The sequence below is a fragment of the Mauremys mutica genome, chromosome 25 (genome assembly GCF_020497125.1).
Source record: "Mauremys mutica isolate MM-2020 ecotype Southern chromosome 25, ASM2049712v1, whole genome shotgun sequence".
NCBI lineage: Eukaryota > Metazoa > Chordata > Testudines > Geoemydidae > Mauremys > Mauremys mutica.
In genome coordinates, this window is record NC_059096.1 from 7,697,032 (window position 1) to 7,724,811 (window position 27,780).

Sequence of the window (27,780 nt, forward strand, 5' to 3'; positions counted from 1 at the left end):
GACTGGGCGTCTGAACAATACCGAGCCCCATCTCAGGGCAGCTGTTCCCAGGGTCCCTCGGCGAACGGCCCCCTGCCCTACGCCCGCACGGCCTGGGCCCCCCGCCCGCACTCACCGGCGATCAGCGTGTTCTGCTGGCGGGCCTGCTCCAGGAGCAGCACGTGCTGCAGCAGGGAGGCGTGCCCGTGGCTGTTGGTCTCGCCCTCCAGGGCGACCCCCAGCAGGCAGCCGGGGATGGACGAGGTGCTCATAAACTTGCCCGTGAGGGCCCCGCCTTGGCGCAGCGACTGGATGGCCTGGCGCTCCGCCTCCTGCTGGGTGGAGAGCTTCGGGGAAGCCTGCGGGGGAAGGAGAGAGAACAGAGTGTGTCTAGGGGGGGGCTTTGCAGACCTTTGCCCTGCTCCTGAATGCTGGCCAGGGACGGGAGGGGGGGACCATCACATCCCCCCGCCCCTCCCCAAAACACACCTCTGGCTGCTCGGGGCTCCCAGCCAGGGCAGTGGGCAGCAGGGTCTCCTGGTGACCACACACCCGCTGGGGTTCCCAATGGGGAAGGGGGGGTATTAGGACCATGAATGAAGTAACCCCCCCCGGCCACATCCAGCTCTGTCCCCATCTCTGCCCCTGTCCCCAGATGGCCGCAAGGCCCCGCCCCAGCGCAGGTGGAGCCGACAAAGCTGAGTTACGCAGGGGCTGAGTGCTGGGACCTGTCCCATGCCCTGCGCTCCTTGGCTGGCGGCAGCGCCCTGCAGGCAGGCACGGCTCGAGGAGCGGCACCGCCCAGCCGGGTGCCCGTCCCCAGATCCGCCTGGAACCGCCCGCATTATCGAGGGTTAAGCCCTGGGGTGACACCCCCAGCCTGAGCTGAAGGGCCCGCTCTGCCGACCGGCGTCACAAGCACTACCACCACCGGGGAGGCCCCCGCCACTGCAGTGCCACGCCCGGCGTGCCCACGCTGCCGCATGCCTGAAATCCTGGGCTCTCCACGGTCCACGCCAGGCGTTTTCAGCCTTTTCCCCTCTGGAAATCTTAGAAACAGCCTGGGCCCTCAGGTCTCCACGGACCCCAGGTTAAAAACCCCTGTTCTAGACAGACCCTGGCTGGACAGACGGACTCACTCGGCTCAGTTACTCTGGAGTGACCAGCGGCCTCTTGGCTCCAGCCCCAGGAACTGGCTTTATCTCCGGGCCGGACGAATCCCCCCCTCCCCGCCAAGCCCCTTCCCATCCGAACAGCTGCTCGGTCCCTCGGCTCACGGGGACGAGGGCTCCACTTTGTCTAAGCTGCTCATGGAAGCAAAGGGTGTGGCTGGAGCACGCAGCAAACTCTGCCAATGCACCGTCACACCAGCCTCCGGTGCGTCCGCATGCTCCTCCGCACCCACCGCTCTGCCAACGCCCCTGAACCCCGCCCTGTGGCCCCCCGCCCCTGCTCTCTCCCGGGCGTCGCCCGAGCATGGGAGAATCGGAGCCGTGGGCCAACACCCGCTAGAAACGAGGCAGCGAGTGCCCCACTCCTCCCAGCTGTGAGCCCAGGACCCATTCCGCAGCCGGGACCTGGGCCCCCCTCAAGCTGGGCTGTTGTGTTTTCGGGGAACAGTCCGTTTCTCTAGTATTATTCTTTGCTCGGATTTGCTAATTACGGTTTAAAACCAACCGCGCCAGAAGCAGCTGAGGGAAGCCAAAGGTGACGGACGCCCCCGTCTGATGGGCTGCAGACAGTAACAGAGGGAAGCAGGGGGCCGGCTGGAAGGACAATCACTTCCAAACAAGGTGGGGGGGTTAATCAGGCAGTACGAGGCATGGTTGGGGATCTTTGGGCCAGACACAGATCTCCAGCCAGGAGAACCTCACTGCCAGGAATCGGAGCAGGTCTGGGGTTCACAGAGCCGCCAGAGGAGACCATCAGATCATCTGTACAGCCCGGGCCGGAGAGTTTTACCCGCTTACCCCCGGGCTGAGCCCAATGATCTTAGGGCCCTAAATGCCACCAAGACTCAGGCTCCAAAGCGCCAGGTTTGCAAAGGCCTTTCTGCACCGGGTTCTTCAGTAGCACCTGTGTGGGACGGGCGGGTGTTTGGGGAGGGCAGCGTGACGGGTGGGGCGTGATGGCTGGGGGGGTGTGTGGGGGGGTGTCTGATGGACCTGTGGGTGTGTGTATGTACGTGGCGGGGGAGAGGGGGCAGACCTGTGTGTGTGAGAGACAGAGAGAGAGATGGACATTTGTGTGTGTGATGGACCGGTGTAGGTCTGGGTGCGTGATGGACCTGTGTGTGTGTCTGATGGACATGTGTGTGTGTGTGCATGTGTGTGATGGACCTGTATGTGTGATGGACCTGTGTGTGTGTGTGTGTGTGTGTGTGTGTGTGTGTGTGTGTGTGTGTGTGAGTGAGTGTGTCTGATGGACGTGTGTGTGTGTGTGTGAGATGGGGGGCATCGAGCAGGAGGGTGAGCACTCCTCAGCCTCCCTGGCACAGCTACATTTGGTTCGACCCGTTGTCGGAGGCAGCACCCCAACGAGCGGAGCCGGTGGGACCAGCACCACAGATCTGAAGTCGGCCCCTCAGCCCAGGGCGTGCGCAGAATCAGCCGGGTCAGAACCGGGTCCCCAAAGCAGCTTGGCCTGTCTGGATAAAGTGCCTCCCTCCTTCGGGACAGTGGGACAGTGGGGTCCCGGAGAGACGCAGCCAGTCACAAGGGGCTTCTCTGTCCGGAGTCCAGCTCACTCCTGAGGGCACATCCCCAGGCCAGGCGAACAGCCCCCCACCTCCCTCTGCGAGCTCACCCCTAGCAGGGTCACAGACCCATTCGCGGGCAGCGGTGGGTGATCAGAAAACTCCCCACCCTGACTGGGTTGGAAGTCCCCACACCTCGGCCCACTGGCCCCACACATCCCCAAACTATGGTGCCAGTTCCAGGCTGCACTGAGTCCCAGGGCTTGCAGCTCTGCTCTGGGAGCAGGGCGGGACCTGGCCGTGCCTGGCTGTCTGGAGGGCCGGGTGGCAGATACAGAGAAAATCGTTTAAAAACCACCCCCAACAATAATGAGAATAAGCAAATGAAAAGATTTCACAGTCCGTTCAAAAGCATCCAGCGGTCCGGATTTGACCCCCGGTCTGCCTATTAATGACGCCCACTGCAAGGTCAAGCTTATCTCTAGTGGTCGGGGGCCCGGACTCCTGGGTTCCTTGCCGGGCTTCCCCACCGTCCTTTACACCCGTGCGAGGTGGGTGCGAAACGGCTCCCGGCTCAGACTGGCGACAGGCTGCCCCCGCCCCGTGACGCAGCCCCGGTGAGCCCCGAGGGTGCGCCCCCCGGCTCGGACACGGCCTGCCTCGCTCTCCCTAACGCCAGGCGCTGCCGCCCTGTCCGGAGCGCTGCTCCTGTCCCCCCTGCTGCCCGGGAGAGGGCGGGTTGCCGCACGTTTGCGCCCGTACTCACGTTGAGGTGCGAGTTGGTCACGGTGACCGTTGCCTGCAGTCCCAGGGAGATGTTGGGCAAGGACGGGGAGGTATAGAGGCTGAGCTGGCTAGCGGAGCCGTCCAGGGCCAGGGCTCTGTGCTGGGGGAGCAGCTGCTGCAGAAAGGAAGGAAGGAAGGAGGGAGGGATGGAGGGAGGGGGGTGGGGAAGAAAGAGACAAGGGTAAGAAGCTACGTAAGCGAGAGAGGAGGACGTGGCAGCAGCTCAGGTGCGGCTGGTCAGCCCCAGCCCGCCAGGAACAGGACTTGCTAGGACAGCACTAGCCAGCAGGGGGCGCTCTCTCCTACCGCAGGCGTCAAACAAGCAGACTAGCCCGAAGCTCGGTCCTAGCAGGGGGCTTGGGGGGTGGTGGGGGGGAAAAGCAGCGTGTGGCTGGCGACTGGTGGTCCCTACGGTCGCGGCTCGGAGGACAGGGGGAGCTTGCTGACCCCCATCACAGCCCCACAGCCTGGCGCCTCTCGAGCTCCTGTCCTTGGATGGGCTGGGATCCACCCCCCAACTCCCACTACCGAATTCCGATACGGTGGGTAACACGTCAGCTCCGGCACCCCAGGGAGAACCGGCCCGGCCCTGGCACCCCAGGAGGGCGCATGCCCCGCCCCCTCCCCCAGCATCCCAGGAGCACCTCCCCCTACTTCCACCTCTGCTCAGCTCTAGCACCCCAGGAAAGGTGCCCCCCAGCATCCCCTCCAGTGAGCACCCTCCCGACTTGGCGCTGGCGCTCCAGGAGCCAGACTTCGGTCCACGGCCAGTGAGTTTCACGGATTTGTTCAGCCCACGTAGCCCCCAGGCGAGGTGTCCCCTCGGCGCTCCCAGCCTCGCCCCCTCCGCTGGGCACGGAAGCCCCCATTGACGCAGCAACCCGCGCCGGGGAGCTGAGCCCCACTGCAGAAGCCTGGGGCGGCAGCTCAGGCTGATCGGGGAGAAGAGACGTCTCTGCCGCGGCCATGGCTGACCCCAGCAACGTCACAGTTAAACCCGCCGGATGGGTTCCCTGGGCGGGCGCACACAGGGCCGGTGCAACCCATTAGGCGACCGGCACTAGCATGTGGGGGGCGGCATTTCGGGTCCTTCGGCGGCCACTGTGGCGGCCAGATCTTCGGCCGCCCTGGTCGTCGGCGGCATTTAGGCGGAGGGACCTGGGGCAGGGGGGCGCGGGCAGGGCCGCCTGCAGCAAGTAAGAGGGGGGCGGCACGCCCGGGAACTGCTCCTCCCCTGAGCACGCCGCCCTGCTCTGCTTCTCTACCTCCCAGGCTTGTGGCGCCAAACAGCTGATTGGCACCGCAAGCCTGGGAGGCGGGAGAAGTGGAGCGGCGACGGCGTGCTCGGGGAGACGGCGGAGCAGAGGTGAGCTGGGACGGGGAGCTGCTGCACGGCTCCCCGGGCCGGGGGGAGCTGCTGCTGCAGGGGGGCGCCTCAGGGTGGAGGGGGGGGGGCGGAGAGCTGCCACAGGGCTGGGGGGGGGCGGGCACAAAGTGGAGGGGGGGTGTCCCCATCTCTCCCAGCAAAGCCCCTGGATCACGACCAGCTACGCCAAGTGACAGCCCAGGGACCGCCGTCAGAGCAGTGCCCTCGTGCGTTCGTTTGGGGAGGGGGGGAAAGAGAGATGCAGAGACCTGAACAAACCTATGGCACAAGCGGGTTGTATTCGGGTTCGGACCTGGATGTTTGCAGAGGATCTTGCAGGCTGTGGGACCAGGACAGGGCACCCCATGATGACGAGCAGCGGGGCCTAGCTGACAGGCGGATGGTGGAAGCCTAGAACCCGCGGCCCCCTGAGATCCGGCCCTGAGCATCACCAAAGGGCCCGTGGACACAAAAACCCGCTAGCTGTGCTCCGAGGCCGACGCAGGGCTGTGTGCTGGCGAGGAACTCCGTGCCCGCAAACCAGAGCACGCCCAACCCCGCCCCATGTCGTGTGTGCTGGACGGGGGTGTTCCACTCACAGATCGGGGGGGCCTAGCTCGGCCGCCCCAGGATGGTCCCTTTAACTATTTAAATCAGGGCCTTCAATCTACATGTGGCGATTGCACCGGGGATCTGCCCACTGAAAATGCCTCCGAGCGGGAAGGGTAATTGACCAGCTTCCAGCTGAAGGAAATGGAACAAGTAAACAAAGAGGAATGAGGTTTAAACAACCTCCCGACTTTGGCGAGCTCATGTCACTCGGGTCCCGAGGAAGGTATCTGGGGGGGCGTAGTTTGGTCATTGGCTGTTTCGGTTTATTTTAGTTTTTAGGCAACATATGTTTTGTTTTCTCCAATGGCAGCATCCCAACTGCGGAGGAAGAAAAAGCCCCCGTCGCTGTCCCAGCCCCAGCGAAAAATAACCTCCAGATCCCCAAAACTCTTCCCCCCGCCAGCCCTTTGGGAGTCACCCCACCGCGGCGAGCGAGCGAATCGGCGCCATTTCCACTAGCAATTCCACCGTCCCACTAGCATCCGCCCAGAGACACGCCTCGCACGCGCGTGCGCTTCGCTCGTGTAACGCGCCAGCGACATGAAGCCCCCGGCGAGCCCCACCACACGATACCAACCCTTTCCTCCGGGCACACTGCAGCCCTCCTGTAGCCGGAGAAAAGGTTTAGAGACAAGACAGAGGAGAGGAAAACGTCCTTGACATTACAAGCACGTATCAGAGCAGCTTCGATGGAGATGGGGCAGTCCCACCGAGGAGATGAGTTTTCAGCTCTCTGGTCAGGGCTCGTGCTGAAGAAAGCAAGCGAGGACTGGGGTGGGGGAGGCACAGTGCCCCCCCGGGGGAGGGGCTCCCTCTGCGAACCTTACCTCGGTGTGGATGTTGGGGGCAGAGCCGGTGAAGCCATTCTCAGCGATGGTGCTGTGGGAGCTGTTTGGGGAGCTGGGACCGGACCCTGGGGCGCTGTTACACACAGAGGAGACTGCAAGAGAAAGGGAGAATTGCACACACAGCCCAGAGGCCCGTTCCCCGCAATGCTCCCGACGGCCAGGCCGATCCAGATGTCGCTCCCGTGGAGCTAAACCCTGCAATCTTCACTGCCGTTCCCCAGCGGGCTCGCCCTGCCCTGGGCATCCAGCACGGACCCGAACCAGCCCTGAGGGCCAGGCTGGCAAAGGCATCGATCCGCACCAGCAAATTTGGCACGGACGTCTGCACAACTGACCCGCCGGGAGTCTGGGAGGAAGGGACGCTGCCTTTGGGCAGGATTTCCCCAGCGTCAGAGCACTCCTGCCACACTGGGAGAGGGTTGTCTAGATGCTAGCCAGGAGACTCCGCAGGAGTTCTAGGCCCTGCTCGGGGAGCGTTCAAGTCACTGCCCGTCTCCATGCCTCAGTTTCCCTGAGCGTTGCTTCTCCTCGCAGGGGTAGGGCTGCAAGGGTTACGTTCTACAGTGTTCGTCAAGCACTTTGCAAGCCCTGAGTGGATGGAGGTAGGAAAGGATGAAATGTAATTTCTAGCAGCTGACCCCAAAGGATGGGCACAGAGCCGGGATCAAGGCATGCGAAATCCCCGACACAGGACCCATTACAACGAAGGCGGCTTGACAAGCGGTTGCTAGTATTCTCGCTCTGCATGGCTCCCTGCGTGGGCCGGAATCGGGGGGGCTGGCCACACAAGCGGATGTGACCATGAGCTCTGCGGTCCCGCACAGCTGGAACGAGATCACCTCCCCTACCCGGCCCTGGCCCGGATCCCCCGGGGCTGTGCCCTCGTACGCCCCAGTGCAAAGCAGGGGGAAGCCAGTAACATCTGGAGCAAATGGCTGCGCGGGGGAGATGGCGGGATTTTAACACGACCCCAGATCCAATGCACCAAAAAGAAAAAAAAAATCCCATCTTCCCACATGGCAGGGTGGGCATGGCCCCCCGCCCCCCCGCGAGTAACCCCGTTCCCTGGCTGTGCCTGCCCCCGGCCATCGGGCACCCCAGGTTAGAAATCCAGGTCAGCACAACCCCCCATCCAGACAGGTACAGAAACAACCGTTCCCAGCCTGCTCTGCACCACCCCCAGCCACTGTCACTAGGGCAGTAGCGGTTCGCCAACCACCACCTCCATGCCAGGATCAGCAGACAGGGGGCGGATCCTCCATTGCCTTCAACGGGATGCTGATTTACATCAATGGACTTGCCCCAGCTGCGGATCTGGCCCACCGACGCGCCGCGGATTGACCCCACCCTGTATCTCAGGAAGACAAGTACCTGCCGCTGCCCTTGACATCTGCCACCGCTAGCGGCCCCGGACCTCGGACGTTATGTAACAGCAGCTCAGAGGCGGCTGCTGTATCTGCCCCCGCCCCCTCCCCGGCAAAACATTTCCTTCGAGAGCAACAACAGATGCTCCTGGATTATCCTCCCCTTCTCCCCTCCCCCCCCACACAAAATGGCCCCGCACAGATTACGGGGCCTCTGGATTAATCTCTTCATTCGATATCAACGCTTGGTGCATAACAGCGAGCAGGCTGCAGCCTCGCCAGAGGAGCTGGGGCGACTGGCTCATCCCTCGTGGAGCCGGGATCCCGTCGCCGGGGGCGGGCCGGCCTGGGTTTCAGAGGAGATGGACGGGCCCGATGGCCAGCAGGTGTCAATCAGTGCAGCTCTGCCTGCGCCTGTGCAGACTCCAGGGGGTCGGGCGCAATGTTCAATCCAACCAGGAAATCAAATACAAGAGGGAAGCAGCAGCTGAGCCCACAAACCCCCCAGCAATTCTGCAGAGACTATCCCTAAAAATCCCCATCACAGAATCCACGTTCCCCCCCGCCGCCCACCCCAGCGCAGGCGAATGGGCTTTGCAGCATGCCATGATGGTCCCCAAATTTAGGCTATTTCCAACCAGGGACGGGGGGCATGAATTTCAACATCCAGGGGATGCCCTGTCAGCAGCTCCCTCTCTCATAAACCCCGGGTGGGTCAGTTCGCCCGCGGGGATGGTGGCAGGCGGCCTCGGACAGACAGGTTCCACGCCACACAGGGGACAGATTTTCAAAAGAGCTGAGCCACCTTTGTAAGTCAACAGCACCCACACGCAGGGCCCAAAGCTCCATTCCCGCTCGGGTGCTGACGTCAGAACCAGGTTTTCACAATGGGCCCAGCACCCAGCAGTTCCCATGGTCACTCAACCGGCATCTGCCGCGCTTTGGAAAATCCTAGCTCAAAGCCAACATGAGGACACCAAAGCCTCTCCTCTTCCATCTTCGCTCTCCACATGGAAATTCACCACCATGCCCTGGTCTGCGGGGGAAACAGGCAGGCGGGGGCTGGATCGGTCACCGGCTCTGGGCCAGCCATTTACCCTGCAAGTTGCAAACCCGAGTAGCAAACGACAGACACACACGCACAGTCAAAGGGATCGACACAGCCTATAATCCGTCCTCAGATCCACCAGCATCACCCAGGCCTTGGATACCCAGGGAAGTTTCTTTGCTATAACCCAAGACCTGGTCTGCTCTTAAAATGTAGATTGACCCAACTCTGTCGCTCAGGGGTGTGAAAAAATTCACCCTCCCGAATGCCGTAGTTAAGCCGACCTAGCTGCTGCAGCTCGGGGCGGCTGATTTCACCTCCACTGATGAAAACCCCCTTCCGTCGACATAGGAAGCGTCTGCACTACGGCGCCGTTAGCCACCGCAGGCAGTGGTAGTGACCGTAGCGTAGCTGTAACCTACGGCGGATAGTTGTACAGGCACAACCTCGTGGGGACAATCTTATTCCAGCATAAGAGGATCACGTAGGGAAGGAGGCTAAACCACGCTGAGAAAAACCACTCAGGGCTGAGAAGGTCCATACAGGGATTATATGGGTATAACTAGACCTGTACGATATCGGTATAACTGGGCAACCGTACCCATGTAGACCAGCCTTTAGGCTCCTAAATAATAATAATTGGAGATCTACCAATCTCCTAGAACTGGAAGGGACCTTGAAAGGTCATCGAGTCCAGCCCCCTGCCTTCACTAGCAGGACCAAGTACTGATTTTTGCCCCAGATCCCTAAGTGGCCCCCTCAAGGATTGAACTCACAACCCTGGGTTTAGCAGGCCAATGCTCAAACCACGGAGCTATCTCTAGAAAGTTTCACTAGCGTGCACAACCGACCAGCCCTAGTGTGGACACGGGCAAAACCATCCTTCCAAAGAGTCCTGCGAGCGGCTTCAGCGACTCTGGCAAAAGAACTCTCTTGCCGTGTCTCCGCTAGGGAAGTTTGCTCTACAGGTCTCTCCCTTAAGGGAGCATCAGCCACCTTGCCCGCATCCACGCCCCAGGAGCTAACGGGACGCTCCCAATGCAGAGCCGACTGTGCACACAACACTCACCACCATGCACGCCAACCAGATGTTTCTCTATTTAGTCTCTCCGGGCAGAGACCAGCAAATCTAACGGAAACACACACACATACACACACACACACACCCCGAAGCTCAACCAGGTGAAATGACAACAGAGAGCCCCCCCTTCCTGAGCAAAAGGAGCATGCACTTTGCGCTTGCATTCCTGACGACTGTGTGTTCAAATCAGGTGCATGGTTGTGCACACAGACAGCCGGCGATCTCGCTGGACGCAGGGATGATGATCCTGGTCTCTGGGAGGAAATGTTGGTTAATGCTTAGAGCTGGGGAGCTAGAGACACAGGGATGATATCCAGCGACCCAAAGCAGGCCTCGATTCCCCCGCTAGGAGCAGTGCGCCACCCGGCGGATGTTTGTGGGTAAAGCAATGAAAGGACACAGTCTCTGTACTTCTCTCTGCTTAGGATCTACCACACCCTTCCCTGTCCTGTCTGAGCCCCACGCAGAAATTCAAGGTCACCATGCGGGTCTAATCAAAGGCGATCTCTCCCCGCCCAACCATTCCTTTCGGAACGTCACGTTCTCACCCCTCTTGGGTTCAGGTTTCGTGCAAAGTAACAATGGACTGGAGCCCCGGCTGCGAGCACCTCCGGCCCCCAAAGGCTTGTGCCTCACGGTGGCTGTTTGCCATGCGGCCAAAGAACAGTTCTGCCGGAGAACACGCTGAGCACCAATTAATAACACTTCCCCCGCTGCAGCAGTTTTCAGCCATTGACCCCCAAAGGTTTTATAAAGAGAGGCAGCAGCAGCAGCATCCCCCACACATGGGGAAACTGGAGTACGGAGAGGAGAAGTGACTCACCCGCTAGAGTAAATCAGTGGCACAGCTGGGGTTAGCACCCAGGAGTCTGGGCTACCAGCCAGGTGCTCAAGTCTCCCCTCCCCTCTCTTCTCTAGACCAGACCAGACACAACTTCCGGTTAATCAGAACCAAAGCCCCGTGCTGAATGATCAAGGTGCCGACAGGCAGCCCCCGGCGAGTCCGTCCCGCAGGCCTCACTCACCCGTGATCTCGATGGCTCTCTTTTTGAACGTGCTGATGACGGTCCCGTCTTTCCTCCGCAGCAGGGGGCTGCTCCTGCGCTCGGCCACCTTCTGTTTTAACCGCGAGCGCACTTTTAAGTTGGGTTCCGAGGCTGGAGGGAGAAAGGAAAAGCTCCATGACCGGGGCCCACCCTGACTCGCTGCCTCCCAGCCCCCCGCTGGCAGCTCCGGGCCCCGGCCCGGCCCCTGCGGCTCCAGCAGCCTCCTGCCGGCTCTCAGCTAGAGGGGCTGTGGCTGAGATGACAGCAGCTCACCCTCCCCACCCCCACCCCCATTCCTGCCAGAGCCTGGAATATCCTTCCTCCCCCTCCGCCCGTCCCGCTGACCCTTCCCCCAGCAGGACCCCTGGGTGTCCCTTGCGCCCCCCAGTCCTCAGGGGCCTTCTCCACCCACAACAGGGGGCCAGCCCCTTCTAGACACCAGCTGTTTGGACTGGATTGGGGCTCGCAAGCGGCTTTGCCTCTGGGCGGGCGGGTCCAATCCAGCCTGGGGCGTAGTGAGCACCAATCGCTGCCCTCTGATGGCTGTTTGCTGGGCCTCTGGGGCAGGGGTCTGGTCCGTAAAGCGCTTAACGCCCTACCCTAGGGGCTTTGCAAAGAGCTCAGGGCCAGGTTTGCCAGGGCTCCGCTCCCCGAATGGGGCCAGATTTCCAGACAAGCTCAGCTCCCAAGGTGCACCCCGTGGGCTGGACTCTGATGAAAATTTGGCCTCTGATTCTGGTGCCTAAATGAGAACTGGGCTCTTGTGAATATTAGGTCCTATATTAATAATTACAGCCCTCCCCAGGCTAGGGTGAAGCAGTGCTAGCTACTGGCACAGACCCTCCCCACCTCCCTCCAGACGGCATCGGTCTCCATGGCTTGTTCAGACCTTGACCTCTCTTCTGGCAAGGGGGCCAATTTCGATGGTCATTTTTGTGACACCGGCCCAGCGGGAACTGTACTGAGATCCGCCCAGCTCATTTCACTCAGGCTCCCAAACAGCCAGCAGGTGGCAACGCGCTGCAGTCGGCTACCGCCCTGGGTTGGATTCGAACCAGTGGCCCGGAGGCAAAGCCGCTCCTGTTCCCCTGATCCAGCCGGCCAGCCCCACCGAGGGGGATTGTAAGTTTCCCTTCCCCGCCAGCGGCACTGACCCGTTTTCCGGAGCGGAAAGTCGTCTCTGCTGTCGTATGTGCCGAGGAGGGGTAGTTTGTAGGAGGGCGGTGTTCCCGGGCTGCCTGTCTGGGGAGGGGAACTCTGGTCCAACGAGGTATGATGGGCTCCCCTGCGGAGACAGGCCAGGAAGCAAAGCTGTTAGCGAGACCTACCCCGTTGTGCACCCAACTGGCCATAGAGAGACGGGCAGCCCCGCGCCTCAACCCGAGTGCAGACTCGCTCTGCCTGTGGAGGGAGATGGGTCTGGCTGCAGGGAGCTGGAGACAAGGTACCTAGAGTGGAGCAGGGCTGGGGAAAGGCAGAGGAGCTGGGGAGCTCCAGCCTGGAAAGCCCCAGGCTGCGGCCTAGCATTGGGCTAACAGGTACTGGGGGTTGCAGGGGGCAGCCCAGGGGTAGGCCAAGGCAGCAGGTCCAACCCCCCCTTGCCAGTGATGAGTGGCTGATACTGCAGCCTGCCCCAGGGCGCGGGGGCTAGACAGTGACTGGCAGTAGCCCTATACTGAGGCGAGGTGGGGATAGAGGGTGGGGGTTCCCTGGGGAGGGGAGACCCTAAGACTGAGGGGTACTGCCAGGGGGCAGCACCCTATGTAAAAGGGCACCGGGTCCAGGGAGGGACACAGGGGCCAGAGGACAGGCGGATCACCGGCCTGCAGAGGGCGCTCCGGAGCTGGAACGAGCTAATTCCCGGAAGTCACCAGCAGGAGGCGCCGCAGGGGTGAGTCCGCAGGTCTACAGGGACCTAAGTGACAACCCGACCCCCAGCTGCCTGGATGGGACTGAGGCGCGTCTCCCCTGGGTGCTACACCCTTGGGCCGAGCAGGGGGGCCCCGTGATCTAAACAGACAGACAGAGCTCGCTCCAGCCAAGGTTGTGACGTGGGACAGGGACACGATTCAAACCCAGCCCGGTCCTGGCTACGCTCCAAGACCCGACCACGTTCTAACCAGGGCAGGGGGGACAATTGGGCTGTGATGGGGTGGCAGGGATCGGGGGGGGGGGGGTTAACAATCTCTGTGGGATCCTGAGGTCCCCGGGCACTCCCGGGCCAGGGTGCGTGGACCCTGGTGAAAACACAAAACGTTACTGGTAAGCAGGAAGGAAGTGTGGGGGAGGGGGACGGCCAATCAGGGATCTGTTTTTAGCCAGCTAAGTGGATTTATCCCCTAAGCATCCCTGGACTCAGGAAGTGGAGTAGGTCACAGCAATGCAATTAGCCGCCGCGCGTGCCAGGCCCTTTCTAAAGCCAGAGGCGAAGAGAGACGTCACTGCCGCCTCCCAGCCTCGGCGCCGGGCAGGGGTCCCTCCTGGGGACCCAGGACAGGGCCGTTTTGGTTTGACTGGATTCGTGTTAAACGCTCACGGCCCTGCGTGATGCCCTGGCCTCCTGGGGAAGCCTGGCGCATCCACACCCCACCCAGAGACTCCCCATGGGGAGGTTACGCTGTACACGCCCCATTACCCATCCCAGAGCTCCGACAAAGACGCGCCGCAGGAAACAAGGTGTGTGGGGGGTGGCTTAGCAGCGAGAGGGACTGCGAACCCAGGTGTGCATGGCCCACCAGACCACAGCACAGGAGAGAACCCAGGAGTCCTAACGCCCGGCTCTAACCACTACACCGCACTCCTGCCCAGGGCAGAGCACAGAACCCAGGAGTCCGGGATCTCGGTCTTCTAAGAGAGGCCCCAGCCAGTTCATCCGGCCCTTCCCTGCTCCGCCGAGCCCGCCAGCCAACCTACCAGCATTTGGGGTGCTGTGGGAGGGAATGGTTGAAGCCGCCTGCGGTCAGCTCTTTTGACTTGCTGAGTAGGAACTCCTGGAGCTTTAGCTTCACTTCCGTGCTGGCGATGGCACCTGCAGACAGACGGGACATGGTCCACGGGAAAGGCACAGGCCAACCAAGCAACCGAGAGCCTGGCTGGGGAGGATTCCCTGAGCCCGCCAGGCGTTTAGCGCAGGCTAATGCTTCCCGGGCCAGGTGACCCCTGGACTTGGGTGCTAAGCAGGGCGGCACCAATGCCACCAGACCCACACCAAGGCTGGCAGACAAGGGGTTTGGGCCTTTTATTTAGACGCGGGTCAGGACCGAAAGCTCAGACCAGACCCGACATGAGTCTCAGGGGCTTGGGCCTCAGACATGCAAAGTGAGCCCCTGCCCTGGGCCATAGGCCCCCTGCAAAGCTCCATACTGCGTCCCTAGGGCCCCCTGGAGACACATTCCCCCAGCATGCAACGCTCTCTCTTGAGCCGCACTCCCAACATGCAACGCTCTCTCTCGAGCCGCACTCCCAGCATGCAACGCTCTCTCTCGAGCCGCACTCCCGGCATGCAATGCTCCGCCAGGATCCAGACAGAGCATTGCTGGGATCTGCCGAGCCCAGCCAGATCAGGCCGTGAGGCTTTCGGTCCCCTAGGCCCCCGGGCCTGCCTTTGCCCCAGCTGGGCCCAGGCTCCGCAGGGCAGGGGCCGAGCGCCTACCCCCGCCCCCCTGGCGGGCTCTTACTTTCTTTGCTCTTCTCCTTGTTCCGGAGGATGAGGAGCTGCTGCTCCAGCCGCTGCTTCTCCAGCTCCTCCTGCCGCAGCTGCTCCTGCTTGCGCTGCTGCTCCAGCTCCTGCTGCCGCTTTGCTGCCAGCATCTCCTGCTGCTGCTGCCAGGCAGAGGGGGACCGGGTTAGCGGGCCAGGTGGGCAAAGGGGACAGAAACTGGCGGGGGGGGGGCGATGACACCAGGTAAGAGCCGGGGGGGGGGACTAGGTGGGGGCAAACCAAGTGAGAGCCGGAGAGGGGACTAAGGAGGGGAGGGGACACCAGGTGTGAATGGGGGGGGGAAACAGGTGAGTGGGGGAGGGAGGGTGAACCCAGGTGGCAGAGGAGATCCTCGTTTGGGGGACCCACGTTAGCATGGAGGGGCCCCCTGAAAAGCACACGCCCCCTGCCTGCGGGGCCCGGTCACAGCCCAGGCTGCCGGAGCGCGACTCCCCAGCTCCGGCCCTCGGCACGGAGGGGAGACCCGGCTGGCTTCCCGGAAGGCCCTCACGCGGCTGGTGCAGCGGGGCTTGTTTCAGCTCAGAGGCCCCCGCCCGCAGGCCGGGGGCACTTGAGGTGGGGCAAGGAGGCATCAAGCCACTCGCCTGGGGTCAGGCAGCGAGCGAGCGGCTAAGCCGGGATTACACCCGGGACCCGGCCGGCTCTCGCACGGGCTCCTTGAGGAGAGGGAGCCCGGCTAGGAGCTGGCAAAGAGGCCCCCACTGGGGCAGCCCGTATGGAAGCCCCCCCACATCCTACGAGAGCCAGGCCTGCTCCACCAGCATCGAGGAGGGGTGTCAAAGGGGCGATGAGATGGAATAGGGGGCGGCTGGGAGACATCGGAGCCCTAGGCAATGCAGGGAGCCAGCAAGGGATGCTGGGAAAATCTGCACAGACTGTCCCACCTGCATCCCTTGCCTTCCATGGCTATAACTGGCCGGGGGGGCTTTGGGTTCTCAGCCTCCGGTGTGAAACCCGGACACTCCTCTCCTACCCACCAGTGCAGCTGCGTTGGCTTCAGTGGGTGAACGAGCAGAGAATCAGGCCCCCTGCACCTGAAGTCCGCGGGCCGGCCCCGACGGCTCAGCCTGCTGCAGTACGTTCCACCCCGTGCAGGGAGAGAGGCGGTGGCAGCCCCCCCGGGGCGTCTCACCTTGAGGTGCTTCTGCAGCTGGACCTCGTGCTGCCGCGTCAAGTGCTCGTGCTGCTTCTGGAACTCGGCGAAAAGCAGCTGCTTCTGCAACTGCTGCTGCTGCTTCAGGACCAGCAGCTCCTGCTGCAGCTGCTGCTCCCGCACCGCCGGGTCCACGCTGGGCACGCTGCCCCGGGCCTCTGTCCGCAGGTCCACCGGGCTGCTGCCGCTGCTGCCGCTGCCGCAGGAGTTCTGCATGCTCACGGGCAGCACCGGCTTCACGTCTACCGCTGGGGAGCAAACAGAGACAGGCCTTGGCAATCGGCCCCTGCCAGGGACCAGCCAGCAGGGAGGGCAGAGATCGAGGGTGGGAGGACTCCCCCTCTCAGCTAAAAGCAACAGAGAGTTCCCCTTCCGCTCTCCTGCTGGCTCGCTGGGCACGGGGGCAGGGAGCATCTGGGGGTCCACTGGGCCCAGCGCCCCAGGAACTGCTGGGGTGTGGGGCCCAGCGTCCCAGGAACAACCAGGGTGCCCCAGTGGGCCCGGCATCCCAGGAACGGCCGGGGTGCCCCGGTGGGCCCGGCGTCCCGGGAACGGCCGGGGTGCCCCGGTGGGCCCGGCGTCGCGGGAATGGCCGGGGTGCCCCGGTGGGCCCGGCGTCGCGGGAACGGCCGGGGTGCCCCGGTGGGCCCAGCGTCGCGGGAACGGCCGGGGTGCCCCGGTGGGCCCGGCGTCCCGGGAACGGCCGTGATGCCCCGGTGGGCCCGGCGTGCTTTAGAGAACGGGGCCAAGTCAAATCCATCCAGGTCATGGAATCTCCTGCATTTCCCATTCCCACCCTCCTTCCATCTGCCCATGGCCTACGTTAATGGAGCCCCAGAGCCTCCATCCAGTCAGCCCGTCCCGGAGTGTCACACGCTGGCTAACCTGGGGCTGGGTTGGATCGGCGTTAAACAAGCAGTAGATCGAGCTGGCTGTGTCCAGTGTTATCCCCGTCGGCCCCCGCGGACCCCTCACTCCTGGCAGAGACCCATGGCTGCAGACCCACCAGAACGCAGGGAGCTCACTCCCTGGACACGATGCGCGGGCATTGGGGGGGGCACCTTTTCCCCTCTCGGCCAGCCCTTCACTGCCCCCCGCGCCGGCCAACGTGTGCAGTGGGATCTGAGGGAGACCCTTGCTAGCGGGAAGCGGCCAGCGCTCCAGGCCGCATCCTCACAGAGTCACTTCTGCAGGGACCCGGATCGGCTGAGCAGAGCCGCTTCCTGGATGCAAGAGCCACCGTCACCCACTGCCAAGGCAGAGATCTGAGCCTGGGAGGCAGCTCCCAGCGCAGGCGGCCTAGCCAGAGCCCAGGGTAGGAGAAGAGGGATATTCCCCATCCTCTTACGACCCTTGGGGCTCGGCAGATCCAGAGTCCAGCTCCCCCAGCCTCACTGCCCAGCAGGGCGCTCCCATCATCACCCAGGGCACCATAACCCACCGTGCAGCCCCTTGCGCGCCGTAGGCCCTGTGGGCATGGCTGCGCCGGGCGCCGGGGCTTTGGCAAGCTGTGAATGAGTCGAGAGCCGTGGTGACTCAGTCGCTCACTCCTCTGATTGTCTCCCCGTCTGTCGTAAAACCATGTGCGCTGTCATTAACCCGCACAGGCCCAGATCCATCAGGGGCCTGTGCCGCAGTCATCCTGCCGGGGGTGTGCGTATGTTCTTGTGTGCTCTCATGTGTGTGTGTGTGCATATTTGTGTGTGTGCATGTGAGTGTACGTGTGTGCATGTGTGTGTACATGTGTTCGTGTTTGTGTGTGTTCGTGTGCGCATGCATGTGTTCGTGTGTGCGTGTTCATGTCTCTGTGTGTTTGTGTACGCACATGTGTGTGCATGTGTTTGTGTGTGTTGGTGTTTGTGTGTTCGCGGGGCACATGGCAGCGCCGGCTACTCCCACCTCTCCTGCAGCGAGGGGTTTCTCCAGGAAATTATCCCCTTTCTGTGGGTTTATTGTAACGAGACCGAGGCGGGGGGGGACCAACACACAGGGCTAAATATAGACGGAGCCTAACAGCAGCTGTTGTGAGCGGGGCGGGGAGGGTGGGGGGTGGAAGCGGGAGGTGGAGGGCAGCGCTGAAGGGAGCTGGCACATGAGCGCTGCTGCGAAAGGCAGGAGGAGGAAGAAGCTACAGAAGGGAAGAGAGAGAAAAATCGCTGACCACTGGCCCTTCCCCGTGAGGATCTCAAAGCACTTTCTGAACATTAATGAGTTAAGTTTCACCCCACACGCACTGCCGCCCACTATGAGATACTGTGTTATTTATGGGCATGGTCATAGCACCTAGGCACCCCAGTCACAAACCACGAAGCCAATGTGCCAGGAGCGGTACGTCTTTATTGCTACTAGGTAAATTACGGTAGTGCCTCGCCACTCCAGGCATGGACCTGGCCCCCATGGTGCTAGGAGCTGTACAAAGACAGAACAAAAAGAAGGCACCTGACCCACAGAGCTCACAATCTAAGGTAGATCAGTATCATTAACCCGATCCCACAGGTGCGGGGAAACTGAGGCACACTGCTCAAGGTCAGTGGCGGAGCTGGGGAGAGAACCCCCCAGTTCTCTGGCATCCCTGTCCAGCCACAGCAGCAGCCCCCTCCTGGAGGAAAGCAGACAGCCCCAGAGTCGCTCTGCCTGGTACCAGCGTTCCCCATGCGCCACACAAACCAGGCATCCCCTCGCTGCGACGGCCGGAGAAATAACAAAGCAGAGCCTGCGGAACGAGCGAGTCACATTTTCACTTTCCAGCTGGAATCAGCCCCGCCTGCCTGGGAACACGGTCGCGTGTGTGCAGCACCCGACACAACAGGCCCCCGAGGCCGACTTTGGGCGCTACCGTCACGTCGATATTTCCTGCTGCGAACAGTAAGACTGTCACATCCCGCAGGTGCAGAGGAAGCGAGGGATTTCCAATCCCCTCTGCCAGCTCTGCACTGCCTGGGGGGGGGGGGGGGGCCGCTAGGAAAAAAACATGGCAACCACTAGGCAGACTGGGAGCTGAGGCCACTGCCCCTCGTCCCAGCCAGTATGGTCTTCGCCCCAGTCTGAATCCACCTGGATTGTGGCCCTCTGGGGCAGGGACTGTCATTGTATTTTGTGTCTGGACAGCACCTAGCACAACTGGAGCTCCCAGGCGCTGCTCCGCTACAGCTAATAATCAGGGGCAGGCAAAGGAAAGATGCAAGAGGAAACCGGACTGGCGCCCGGGTACTGCAAGGATGGGCCCTTTAGAAATGCCAGAGAGCGGTGCCCGCCCACCCCAGGAGAATCCACCACCGAGCCGAGAATGCCAATCGGGGGACGCGTCTACACAGTTCGGTTTGGTAGCGAAAGGCCGGTCAAGGCTCAGCCAGTTTCCCACAAACCCCTGCACTTCCCCACGGCGAGGCGGGTGGCGAACGGCTCCCGTCTGCTGCATGACACAAACACCCCCGCCAACTCCCAGACACACACCACAGCCGAACCTTTGTGTTCCTTCGCCATGGCAACTCTGCTGACGCGGCGGTGACGTGGTCCCAGCCCGTGCGTAGGGCGAGTGACACACACAGACGACCCTGCTCGGTTCAATAATTTGACATCAGATCAAGAGTGTTTATCCTCTCGTCCCAGTCCCTCTGCGGAGGCGGCACCTGCCTCGGGCTTTTGATCTGACACTTCCAGCAAATGAGGGAGATTAAATCTTTATAAACCCGGCTGGATCGGGGCGGCGGGGGGTGGGGGGAGCGGGATTGCTTTAGGGTCGGTTTATACATATCGTTTGGTTCGGAAGCGGTGGGACTGGCTAGCCGGCAGGGGCAGGGGCCTGATTCTTTCCCACCCTGCACTGTCATTTATGCTTGTGTCCAGGGGGTGCAAACACGCCGTCGGGATCAGTTTCACAGCACAATCTGCCACGCGAGGGAGAATCAGGCCCCAGATACGTCATATAGCAATTCAACTGCTCCCTACCGCACCTGCACGGCCCCCATTACCACAGCGTCTAAGCCCCTGACAATCTTTACTGAGTTTATGCTCAGGGACAGGAATATTATCTCCCATGTTACACGAAGGGAACTGAGCCCTGATCCTCAAAGGTACTTAGGTGCCTAACTCGCCTTATTTGTACAGCATCTAACACCAGGGGGTTCTGGGTCCCTGCTTGGGGTGCCAAGGAGCTACCGCAAGACAGATCATAAGCAACAACATCCCCGTGCGTCCAGACACGGGGCAAAACAGAGAGAAGATGACTCATCTTGTAGCTGCGACACAGGAATGGGTGCCACCAGGCTGGCGGTCTGGTCCCAGCTCTGCCACTGACCGTGAGCAAGTCCCGTCGCCGCTCCGTGCCTCAGTTTCCCCTCCTGCTCTTTGTCTATTGAGATTGTGAGCTGAGTGTGGGTAAGTAAAACGGGGCCATGGTCACAGCTGAGCCCTTCAGAGAATGTCTATTCTGCACTGTAAACCAAGCTCTGTGGGACCCAGGCTTGTGGACTCGGTATTTCAAAGCCCCACACCTTGAGCATCCTCACTGCATTGTAACCCTGGATCTCTCAGCCGTGCTAATGCGTCCACACTGCATTGTAACCCTGGATCTCATAACCATGCTAATGCGTCCACACTGCATTGTAACCCTGGATCTCTCAGCCGTGCTAACGTGTCCACGCGGCCCTGTACAGACCTTCTGACCTGGGTCCGTGGCTTGAGCTGCGTCCACACAGCAAACTGACAGGGCTTAGACCCGAGTGTCTGCAGGGCTTGGGCTCTGACCTACCCCTCTAGCAGGGTCCTAGGACCCGGATCCTGAGTGCTTGCTGACCCGAGTCAGACTGATTTGTGTGTGGACGGCAGGAGGGGCTGGGCTTAGCATGCAAGGCAGACAGACCCTTAGGCGGCACTATCAGAAATGTCTGAATAACCATCTGAGGAGAGCGAGCTTCCCAACAGGAGTGGGGCAAACGGCCTGGATTAAGACGGAGCTCGAGCAGTGTATGAACAGGAGGATACGACAGGGCTGCCGTGAGATAACAGGAGCCTGATCTCATAGTCCCAAGGAATCCCCCCCAGTCCTATGTTATTGAGGGACAGCCTGAAATATTATTATACATATGTGACTGACTATATATAGCGTGCGACATATGGGGGGGAGCATGACCTTTCGTTAAAGCGCAGCACTGGATATCAGAAGAGGTAGAGTCTATTCCCAGCTGGGTCACTGCCTTGCCGTGTGACCTTGGGCAAGTCACTTTCCTCATCGTGCCATGCCTCAGTTTCCCCATCTATAAAAGCAGGGCAATCCTATCTGACCCGGAGCGTTTGACACTTCGTTCTCTTCTGTGATCTCCAACGCTACGGGCACAAGCCCCCTCTCAACGAAACACAGCACCAATCTCCCTCTCCCCCCGCTCCCACGTGCGCCAATCCTCAGCCCGGTGCGACTCAGAGGAGATTGAACCTCTGTCCGTATTCTCTCCCCTGCTCCCCTCAAACGTTGCTCTACTGACTGGATGACATTCTCCTCCCCGGCCAGGAACAGAACCCAGGAGTCCTGGCGACGGATCGCACACGGCCGGGCTCTTACCCACACCACAGCCCTACGCCGACTGAAGTCAATGGGGCAGCTTGCGTGAGTAGATGCCGATCAGCCGCGCCGCTCACCCAAGCCAGTGTCATTCTGAGGCTTTTTCAAGTCCTAAGAAGGCCTTGGGGTTTGAAAGGATGCCAGGATCCACGGGTCAGAAGAAAGCTGATCCCAGCCCCAGGACCCGGAGCATGCCTGGCTCCAGAGAGAACCCGGCCCACGTTCCAGGAACCCGGCCCACGTTCTCCCCTCCCACGGAGCCAGCGGGGCCTACCGGGCAATCCGGGAAGGGCAAAGGGGGGCAGACCCCCGCCCCTGGGTTGAGAACCCCTGCCCTAGTCCGTCCTCACGAGCGTTGAAAAGTCCCACTGGAAGTTAGGAACCTAAACGCCTTTTAGGCCTAGATACCCTCTGGCCTGTATTTCATAAAGCGGCCCACGATTTCCGGGGCAGGGGGGAGGAACTGAGACCCCTTATACATGCCTGGGCCCCCATCAGCTTCTGACGCCTTCAGCCGGAAAACGTGGCTGCCCGGCCTCGCCTGGAAATCAGCGCCCAGGTGCAGCCAGAACCGGGGCCATGCTTGGACGCGCCGGCCAAGGCTTTTAACCAGAGGAGCCTAACGTTCAGCGCTTAATTTCACGTTCCAGCCCTTGGGGACATGGTCTGTTCTGCAGAGAGGCCCCCTCCCCGCAGCACCTCCCGCAAGTCCCTGCGACCTCTATGGGATTTGCGGGGCCCTCGACCCTGTGCAAAAAAATCAGGTCGTTTATTGAGAAGCCTCCCTGAGGATTTAGGAGCCAAAAATCTCAGCCTCAGGCCCCAACTGGGAACAGGGGCACCAGCCTTTTGTGCTGTGTCCATCCAGCGCCTAGCACCAGGGGGTCCTGGGGCAGCTTCAGTGCATCATCATCACCAGCACCACATTCATTAATAACGGCGTCCCCTCTCCCCTCCCGTTTCCCAGCAAATCTCCACCCACCGGGCCGCCGGCTCCTTCTCCCTAGTGGGTTCCAAAAAGGAGCAGCGGAGACCCCAAGAGGGTGCCGGGTTCTCCAGTGGTGGGCTGCACCCGTGCCCACCATGGCGCTGATTCTCCAGTGCCCTGGCGCAGCCATTCCGGAGAACCCCGTTCTCCGATCCGAGCGGTAACCTTGCGCCTGGCTGGGAACTCCCGCCCGCGGTGCAGGGCCACGGGGGATTGGGCCCAGCAGGGCATGAAGAGCGCAGATTCTCTGCCTTGTGACCGAAGCTCTCCCAGAGCTGTCTTCCCCCTTCATTTACTGTGCTCGTTCCTCGGCCACACCCAGGCCGTAGCAAAATTACCCCTTGCTGACAACGGGTGCGGCTGCCCGGGGATGCCGCTGCGGCTTGGCAGGGCTCGGGGCAGGCGGCCAGCGGCAGGTCCGGACTCTGCCCATGCCTGCGCCAAGCGGCACGTAGCCGCTGTTCTGCGGGACGGCCGGGAGGCACCAAGCTGGCTTTGGAAGAGGCGGCCGAGGTGGAACCTCACCCGTCCGCCCCGCGAGTGCCCCGCACCGGAACAGGAAGTTACGACCATGGGTTTGGCTGTTCCCAGCCATGAAAGGCCGAGGACACCAAATGCACCGTCAGCTCCCTAACCAGCTGTCCGGGAGAACCAAGAGGCTCCAGCCTGGCCTCCGACACAGGGGATCCGTCCGCTGGCGAGTCTGTGCCCGCCTTTGGCGGGGGTGTGGTCGCCGGCTAGGAGCAGCCGGCTCAGTGGGACCTCCCTCCGGCTTTCCCGAGCCGGCCAGTGCATCCCCCTACTCGCCACAAGAGCTTCCGTGTAATGAATAGTCGCATTTCCCGCCTTCGCCGGAGGATCCCAAAGCACTTTCCGAGGCTGGGAGTCAGGACTCCCGGGTTCTATTCCTGACTCGGGAGGGCAGCGTGGTCTGGTCAGGAGAGCAAGGGAAGTCAGGACTCCTGGGTTCTATCCCCAGCTCAACCCCGACTTGTTTAGCCAAGTCTTGGGATCTCGCTTTCCCCAGGCCACCTAGGGGAAGCCCTTTTAAGGTGAACAGCACGACCTGTGCGCTGAATGTCAGTGCAGACGGCGTAAGCCCCACGCAGGGCAGAGAAGCCAGGACTGAATTCCCCTCGGGGCCATAGGCAGGGCTGACCCCACGCTGGCTAACGGCAGGCCCCAGCCTGCAGAGCTGCCGAGAGAAGCAATGTTCCCTGGCACTGACTCCCACACCAGATGCCAGGGAGTCGACGGGGCCGCTCGGCCGTGCTGTCCGGTGACGCCACCAGAGCAGTCCTCTGGCACCCGACCGTGACGCTGTGATGATCCAGCCCTTCGCTGAGCCAGGGGCCGAGCCTGCTCTCCATTGTGCCGGCCATTCATGCGGCACCAACCCCCTGCCAGGAGTGTGGATAATACCAGCTTTGCTGTGGCAGAAATCTCCTCCGTGTGCTCTGCTGCAGCGAGGGGGTGGAGGGGCAGCGCTGAGCTATGGGGGGCCTTGGAAAAAATGGAGGAAATCAAAACTCACTCACGTTTTGTTCCTCGTTTCATGAGCCAATTGGGCTGGATGTTGGCAGAGAATCCTACCTGGAAGCCACCCGGCATAACCCCCCACCCGGCTCTCTTCAGCAGGGGACCTCAAAGCACATTCAAGTGGAGGTCGGGATCATTATCCCCATATTACAGATGGAGAAACTGAGGCACAGAAAGGCAGAATGAGTTGCCCGAGGTCATCTAGCAGGTCGCGGGAATAGAACCCAGGTCTCTCCAGTCCAGTACTCTAGCCACTAGGCAACACTGCCTTAAGCATCCATAACTCCCTTATTCATATCGGCATCAGTACAGGAGGGCGTGCCCGTAGGGTGGGGAACTGGAGTCACGACTCCAGTTCTAGGAGCACAGCTCGAGCAGCCCTCTGGGAGTCCCCGGTTCTCTTCCCATGACTTGCCACGTGCTCTGAGGCACGTTACTGCGCCTCTCTGTGCCTCAGTGTCCCCTTCCAATGCGGATCCATTCCGACAGGAGACAACGAGTGGCAGTCAATCTCCGTGACAGGGCTGCATTTCAACGGCAGCGTGCATCTGACAGCACGTTATTACTACGACTAGTGTGGCCGTGCTTAAAAGCACCAGCCGAGATCAGGGCCCCGCTGTGCTAGGAGACAGTCCGCGCCCTGGCGAGCTCGCAGTCGGACAAAGCCAGCCCGGCAACAGGCAGGCTGTTCGTTACACCCACATCACTGACAGGGAACCAAGGGCCAGGGAGATTAAGGGATCTGCCCAGGGCCGTGCAGGGAGTCGGCGAGGGAGCCGAGAACGGGCTCGAGCTCTCCAGAACCCCAGTCTGGGCTGCAGGGTCTGCCCCGGAAAGCAGCAGTGGCGCTGGATGACGGTCACGAGAAATCTGACCCAGCTGCCGTAACAGGGATATTCTGCGCCCCAAGCCCTGCGAGAGGCATCAGTAAAGAGCCAGCGTGGGGAGCCCCCTTTTCCAGACGGAAAAGCCAAGGCGCAGAGAGCCGGGAGGCCAGTGTCTCCGGACGCCTCCGCTTCTGGAGAGCCGGCGTGGGGACACCTCTGGCCAGAGCGCTCGCAGCTCCCAGTGACCCTGGAAAACAGGTCTCAAGAGTCGCGCATCCGATCCCTAAAAAACTACCGGCCACTGCAGCCTTGATCTCCCGCCCACGGGGGCAGAGTGAGCACAATGCAGAACCCCAGGCGTCCGGGCTCCCAGTCCACCCCCACGGCCCCAGCCCTCACCCCGTACCACGCGTGCTTAAGCCCGTACGTCCCGTTGCCATGGGGCGGCCCCCTTGAAATTGGGAGAGGAGGGCCCCAGGCCGGCAGGCGCGCTGCAATGCCCCCTTTGTCCCCCCCCCGGAGCCGGGCACGGCCCGCGCTGCGGATGAATGGAGCTGCGTTGCCGCCGCAGTCGTGAGTAACCGCCTTGCAGACGCAACCCCATTTGTATGCGAGCGGAGGGGCCTGCACGCTTGAATGAACAACCTGTTCTAATCCAAGCAGGAAGTCGGGGGCGGCGGATGGCCTGGAATATTAATGCCCCCTTCTCCCCCTCTTGGATCATTCCTCAAGGCGGCCTGACGCTGATGGATGGAGGGATGGACGCGGCTCGGATACCGCACAGCCTCCCGCTGCGCCCGCCAGCAGCAGCACTGGCTGATTGGCACGCTGGGCACATCCGCAGCTCCAGCCCAGGCTCGCTCCCTGGCGCCAGCCCGCCCTGGGCAGAGGGAGGGCGGGAGGCAGCCGAGCCCGTTCCTCGTGGGGGCGCTGAGCCATCGCGGGGCTGCGGATGCTGCTCGGGCGTCCAGCAGCCGCACAGAATGCTGCGGGGGGGGCGTGTTTCCAGCCGCCCTCGCTTTGCTGCACAACGTGTGTGTGTGTACGTACTACACATGTGCGTTCCCGGCTACCCTCACTTTGCTGCACGTGTGCGCGTGTGTGTACTACACGTGTGCGTTCCCAGCTACCCTCGCTTTGCTGCACAATGTGTGTGTGTGTGTGTGTACATACTACACGTGTGCGTTCCCAGCTACCCTCACTTTGCTGCACAACGTGTGTGTGTGTGTGTGTGTGTGTGTACCACACGTGTGCGTTCCTGGCTACCCTCACTTTGCTGCACAATATGTGTGTGTGTGTGTGTGTGTGTGTGTGTGTACTACACGTGTGCGTTCCTGGCTACCCATGCTTTGCTGCACAATGTGTGTGTGTGTGTGTATATGTGTACTACACATGTGCATTCCCAGCTACCCTCGCTTTGCTGCACAACGTGTGTGCGCGCGCGTGTGTGTACTACACATGTGCGTTCCCGGCTACCCTCGCTTTGCTGCACGTGTGTGTGTGTGTGTGTGTGTGTGTGTGTGTGTGTGTACGTACTACACGTGTGCGTTCCCGGCTACACTCGCTTTGCTGCACAATGTGTGTGTGTGTGTGTGTGTGTACGTACTACACGTGTGCGTTCCCGGCTACCCTCGCTTTGCTGCACAATGTGTGTGTGCGTGTATATACCAAACGTGTGCGTTCCCAGCTACCCTCGCTTTGCTGCACAAGGTGTGTGTGTGTACCACACGTGTGCGTTCCCAGCTACCCTCACTTTGCTGCACAATGTGTGTGTGTGTGTGTGTGTGTGTGTGTGTATACACGTACTACACGTGTGTGTTCCTGGCTACCCAAGCTTTGCTGCACAATGTGTGTGTGTGTGTGTGTGTGTACTACACATGTGCGTTCCCGGCTACCCTCGCTTTGCTGCACGTGTGTGTACTACACGTGTGCGTTCCCGGCTACCCTCGGTTTGCTGCTCGTGTGTGTGTACACTACACATGTGTGTTCCCAGCTACCCTTGCTTTGCTGCACAACGTGTGTGTGTGTGTGCGCGCGTGCGCGTGTTCCCGCCTACCCCCCGCTTGCTGTGCGACGCATGCATGGGGTGTGCATGTTCCCGGCTCCCCTCCATTTGCTTCACCCTCTGCATTCGGCGCTGGCTGGGAAGAGGGGGGCAGGTGGGCTGGATCCCAAGCCCAGCAGCTGCTCTGGCCGCATCCAGGGGCTGCCATGGGCCCGGGCGATTCTCCAGGTGCTGGGGGACAGACCCACCATCCCACATCACGCCCATCGCCAGGGCGGAAAGGGGAGCCCGTCGCCGCTCACTCAGACCTGCACTTTCACCAGGCTCCAGAGCAGCCCAGAATCCAGACGGTGCTTTGGTGGCTCCTGAGAAGGGCAGCCCAGACCCAGGGCCAGCAGCATGAAACACCGAGGCGGCTTGGCCCCCGCTCCTCCCCAAGGAGGACGTCTCTCCCTTTACTGCAGCTGAAGCCCATCACAGGCTCCCCCGTCCCCTCAGCTCCCACTCCCGGACGTATGCACCCATCCTGCGTCTCCGCTGCCCCACACGCCTGCTCTACCCAGCTGCAAACAGCTGCACGAGGGGGGCCCCGAGCGGACGGCGTTCCCAGTCGGGCTGGGTCCCGAGGGCTGAGCGGAGACGGCCCCAGAGGAGGAGCGGAGATTGGGCCCCTGGGTGTCGGCTTGCAAGGAAGAGGGACGAAGGGGAAGGGGCAGGATGGCTCAGTGGTTAGGGCGGTAGCTGGCGACTCAGGAGCCGGGGGTTTAGCATGGGGGGAGGATAAACCACGGAGGACACGATGGGAATGGGGGGCAGATACCCTGCCGCCATAGTGGCGGAGATCCCCCCCCCAAGTCAGGGGAGGACTCTCCCTTCTATCAACAGCACCAGGGCAAGGAGTCTAAAAATAATCCTGACCGTGCAGCAGATGGAAGGGGGCAGCCTGGGCCAGCCCCTGCCAAATGCGCACGGAGCCCTGCTTAGAAGTGGCTTTCTCTGGCCAGAGGGTGCCCAGCCTGGCTGGCTCCCGAGAGAACCAAACACCCGCGGGGGGGAAGCCGCGAGGGGTGGCAGCTGGCATCCCACGGCGGGAGGGCGGGCCGGCCAGCAGCAGGGCGTACGCGGTGGGGAGCCGCCCAGCCCACGGCTCCATCGGACGCTGCTA

General features: G+C 61.7%; 1 protein-coding gene across 5 annotated transcripts in view; it reads right to left on the reverse strand.

The window, feature by feature from the left end:
* Nucleotides 1-27,780, reverse strand: part of HDAC5 (histone deacetylase 5) — a 65,054-nt gene that overhangs the window by 21,695 nt on the left and 15,579 nt on the right. The window contains exons 1-8 of one of the 5 annotated variants that reach the window (XM_044999745.1): nucleotides 15,679-15,944; nucleotides 14,503-14,644; nucleotides 13,739-13,853; nucleotides 11,980-12,110; nucleotides 10,805-10,936; nucleotides 6,266-6,378; nucleotides 3,441-3,572; nucleotides 116-338 (exon numbers count right to left, since the gene is read on the reverse strand). In XM_044999745.1, coding sequence (XP_044855680.1) covers nucleotides 116-338; nucleotides 3,441-3,572; nucleotides 6,266-6,378; nucleotides 10,805-10,936; nucleotides 11,980-12,110; nucleotides 13,739-13,853; nucleotides 14,503-14,644; nucleotides 15,679-15,915 — 1,225 coding nt within the window. In that variant the 5' untranslated portion in view covers nucleotides 15,916-15,944. Of the gene's footprint in view, nucleotides 1-115; nucleotides 339-3,440; nucleotides 3,576-6,265; nucleotides 6,379-10,804; nucleotides 10,937-11,979; nucleotides 12,111-13,738; nucleotides 13,854-14,502; nucleotides 14,648-15,678; nucleotides 15,948-27,780 lie in introns of those variants that run through there. The other 4 variants (XM_044999742.1, XM_044999740.1, XM_044999744.1 and 1 more) reach the window with 4 other exon arrangements.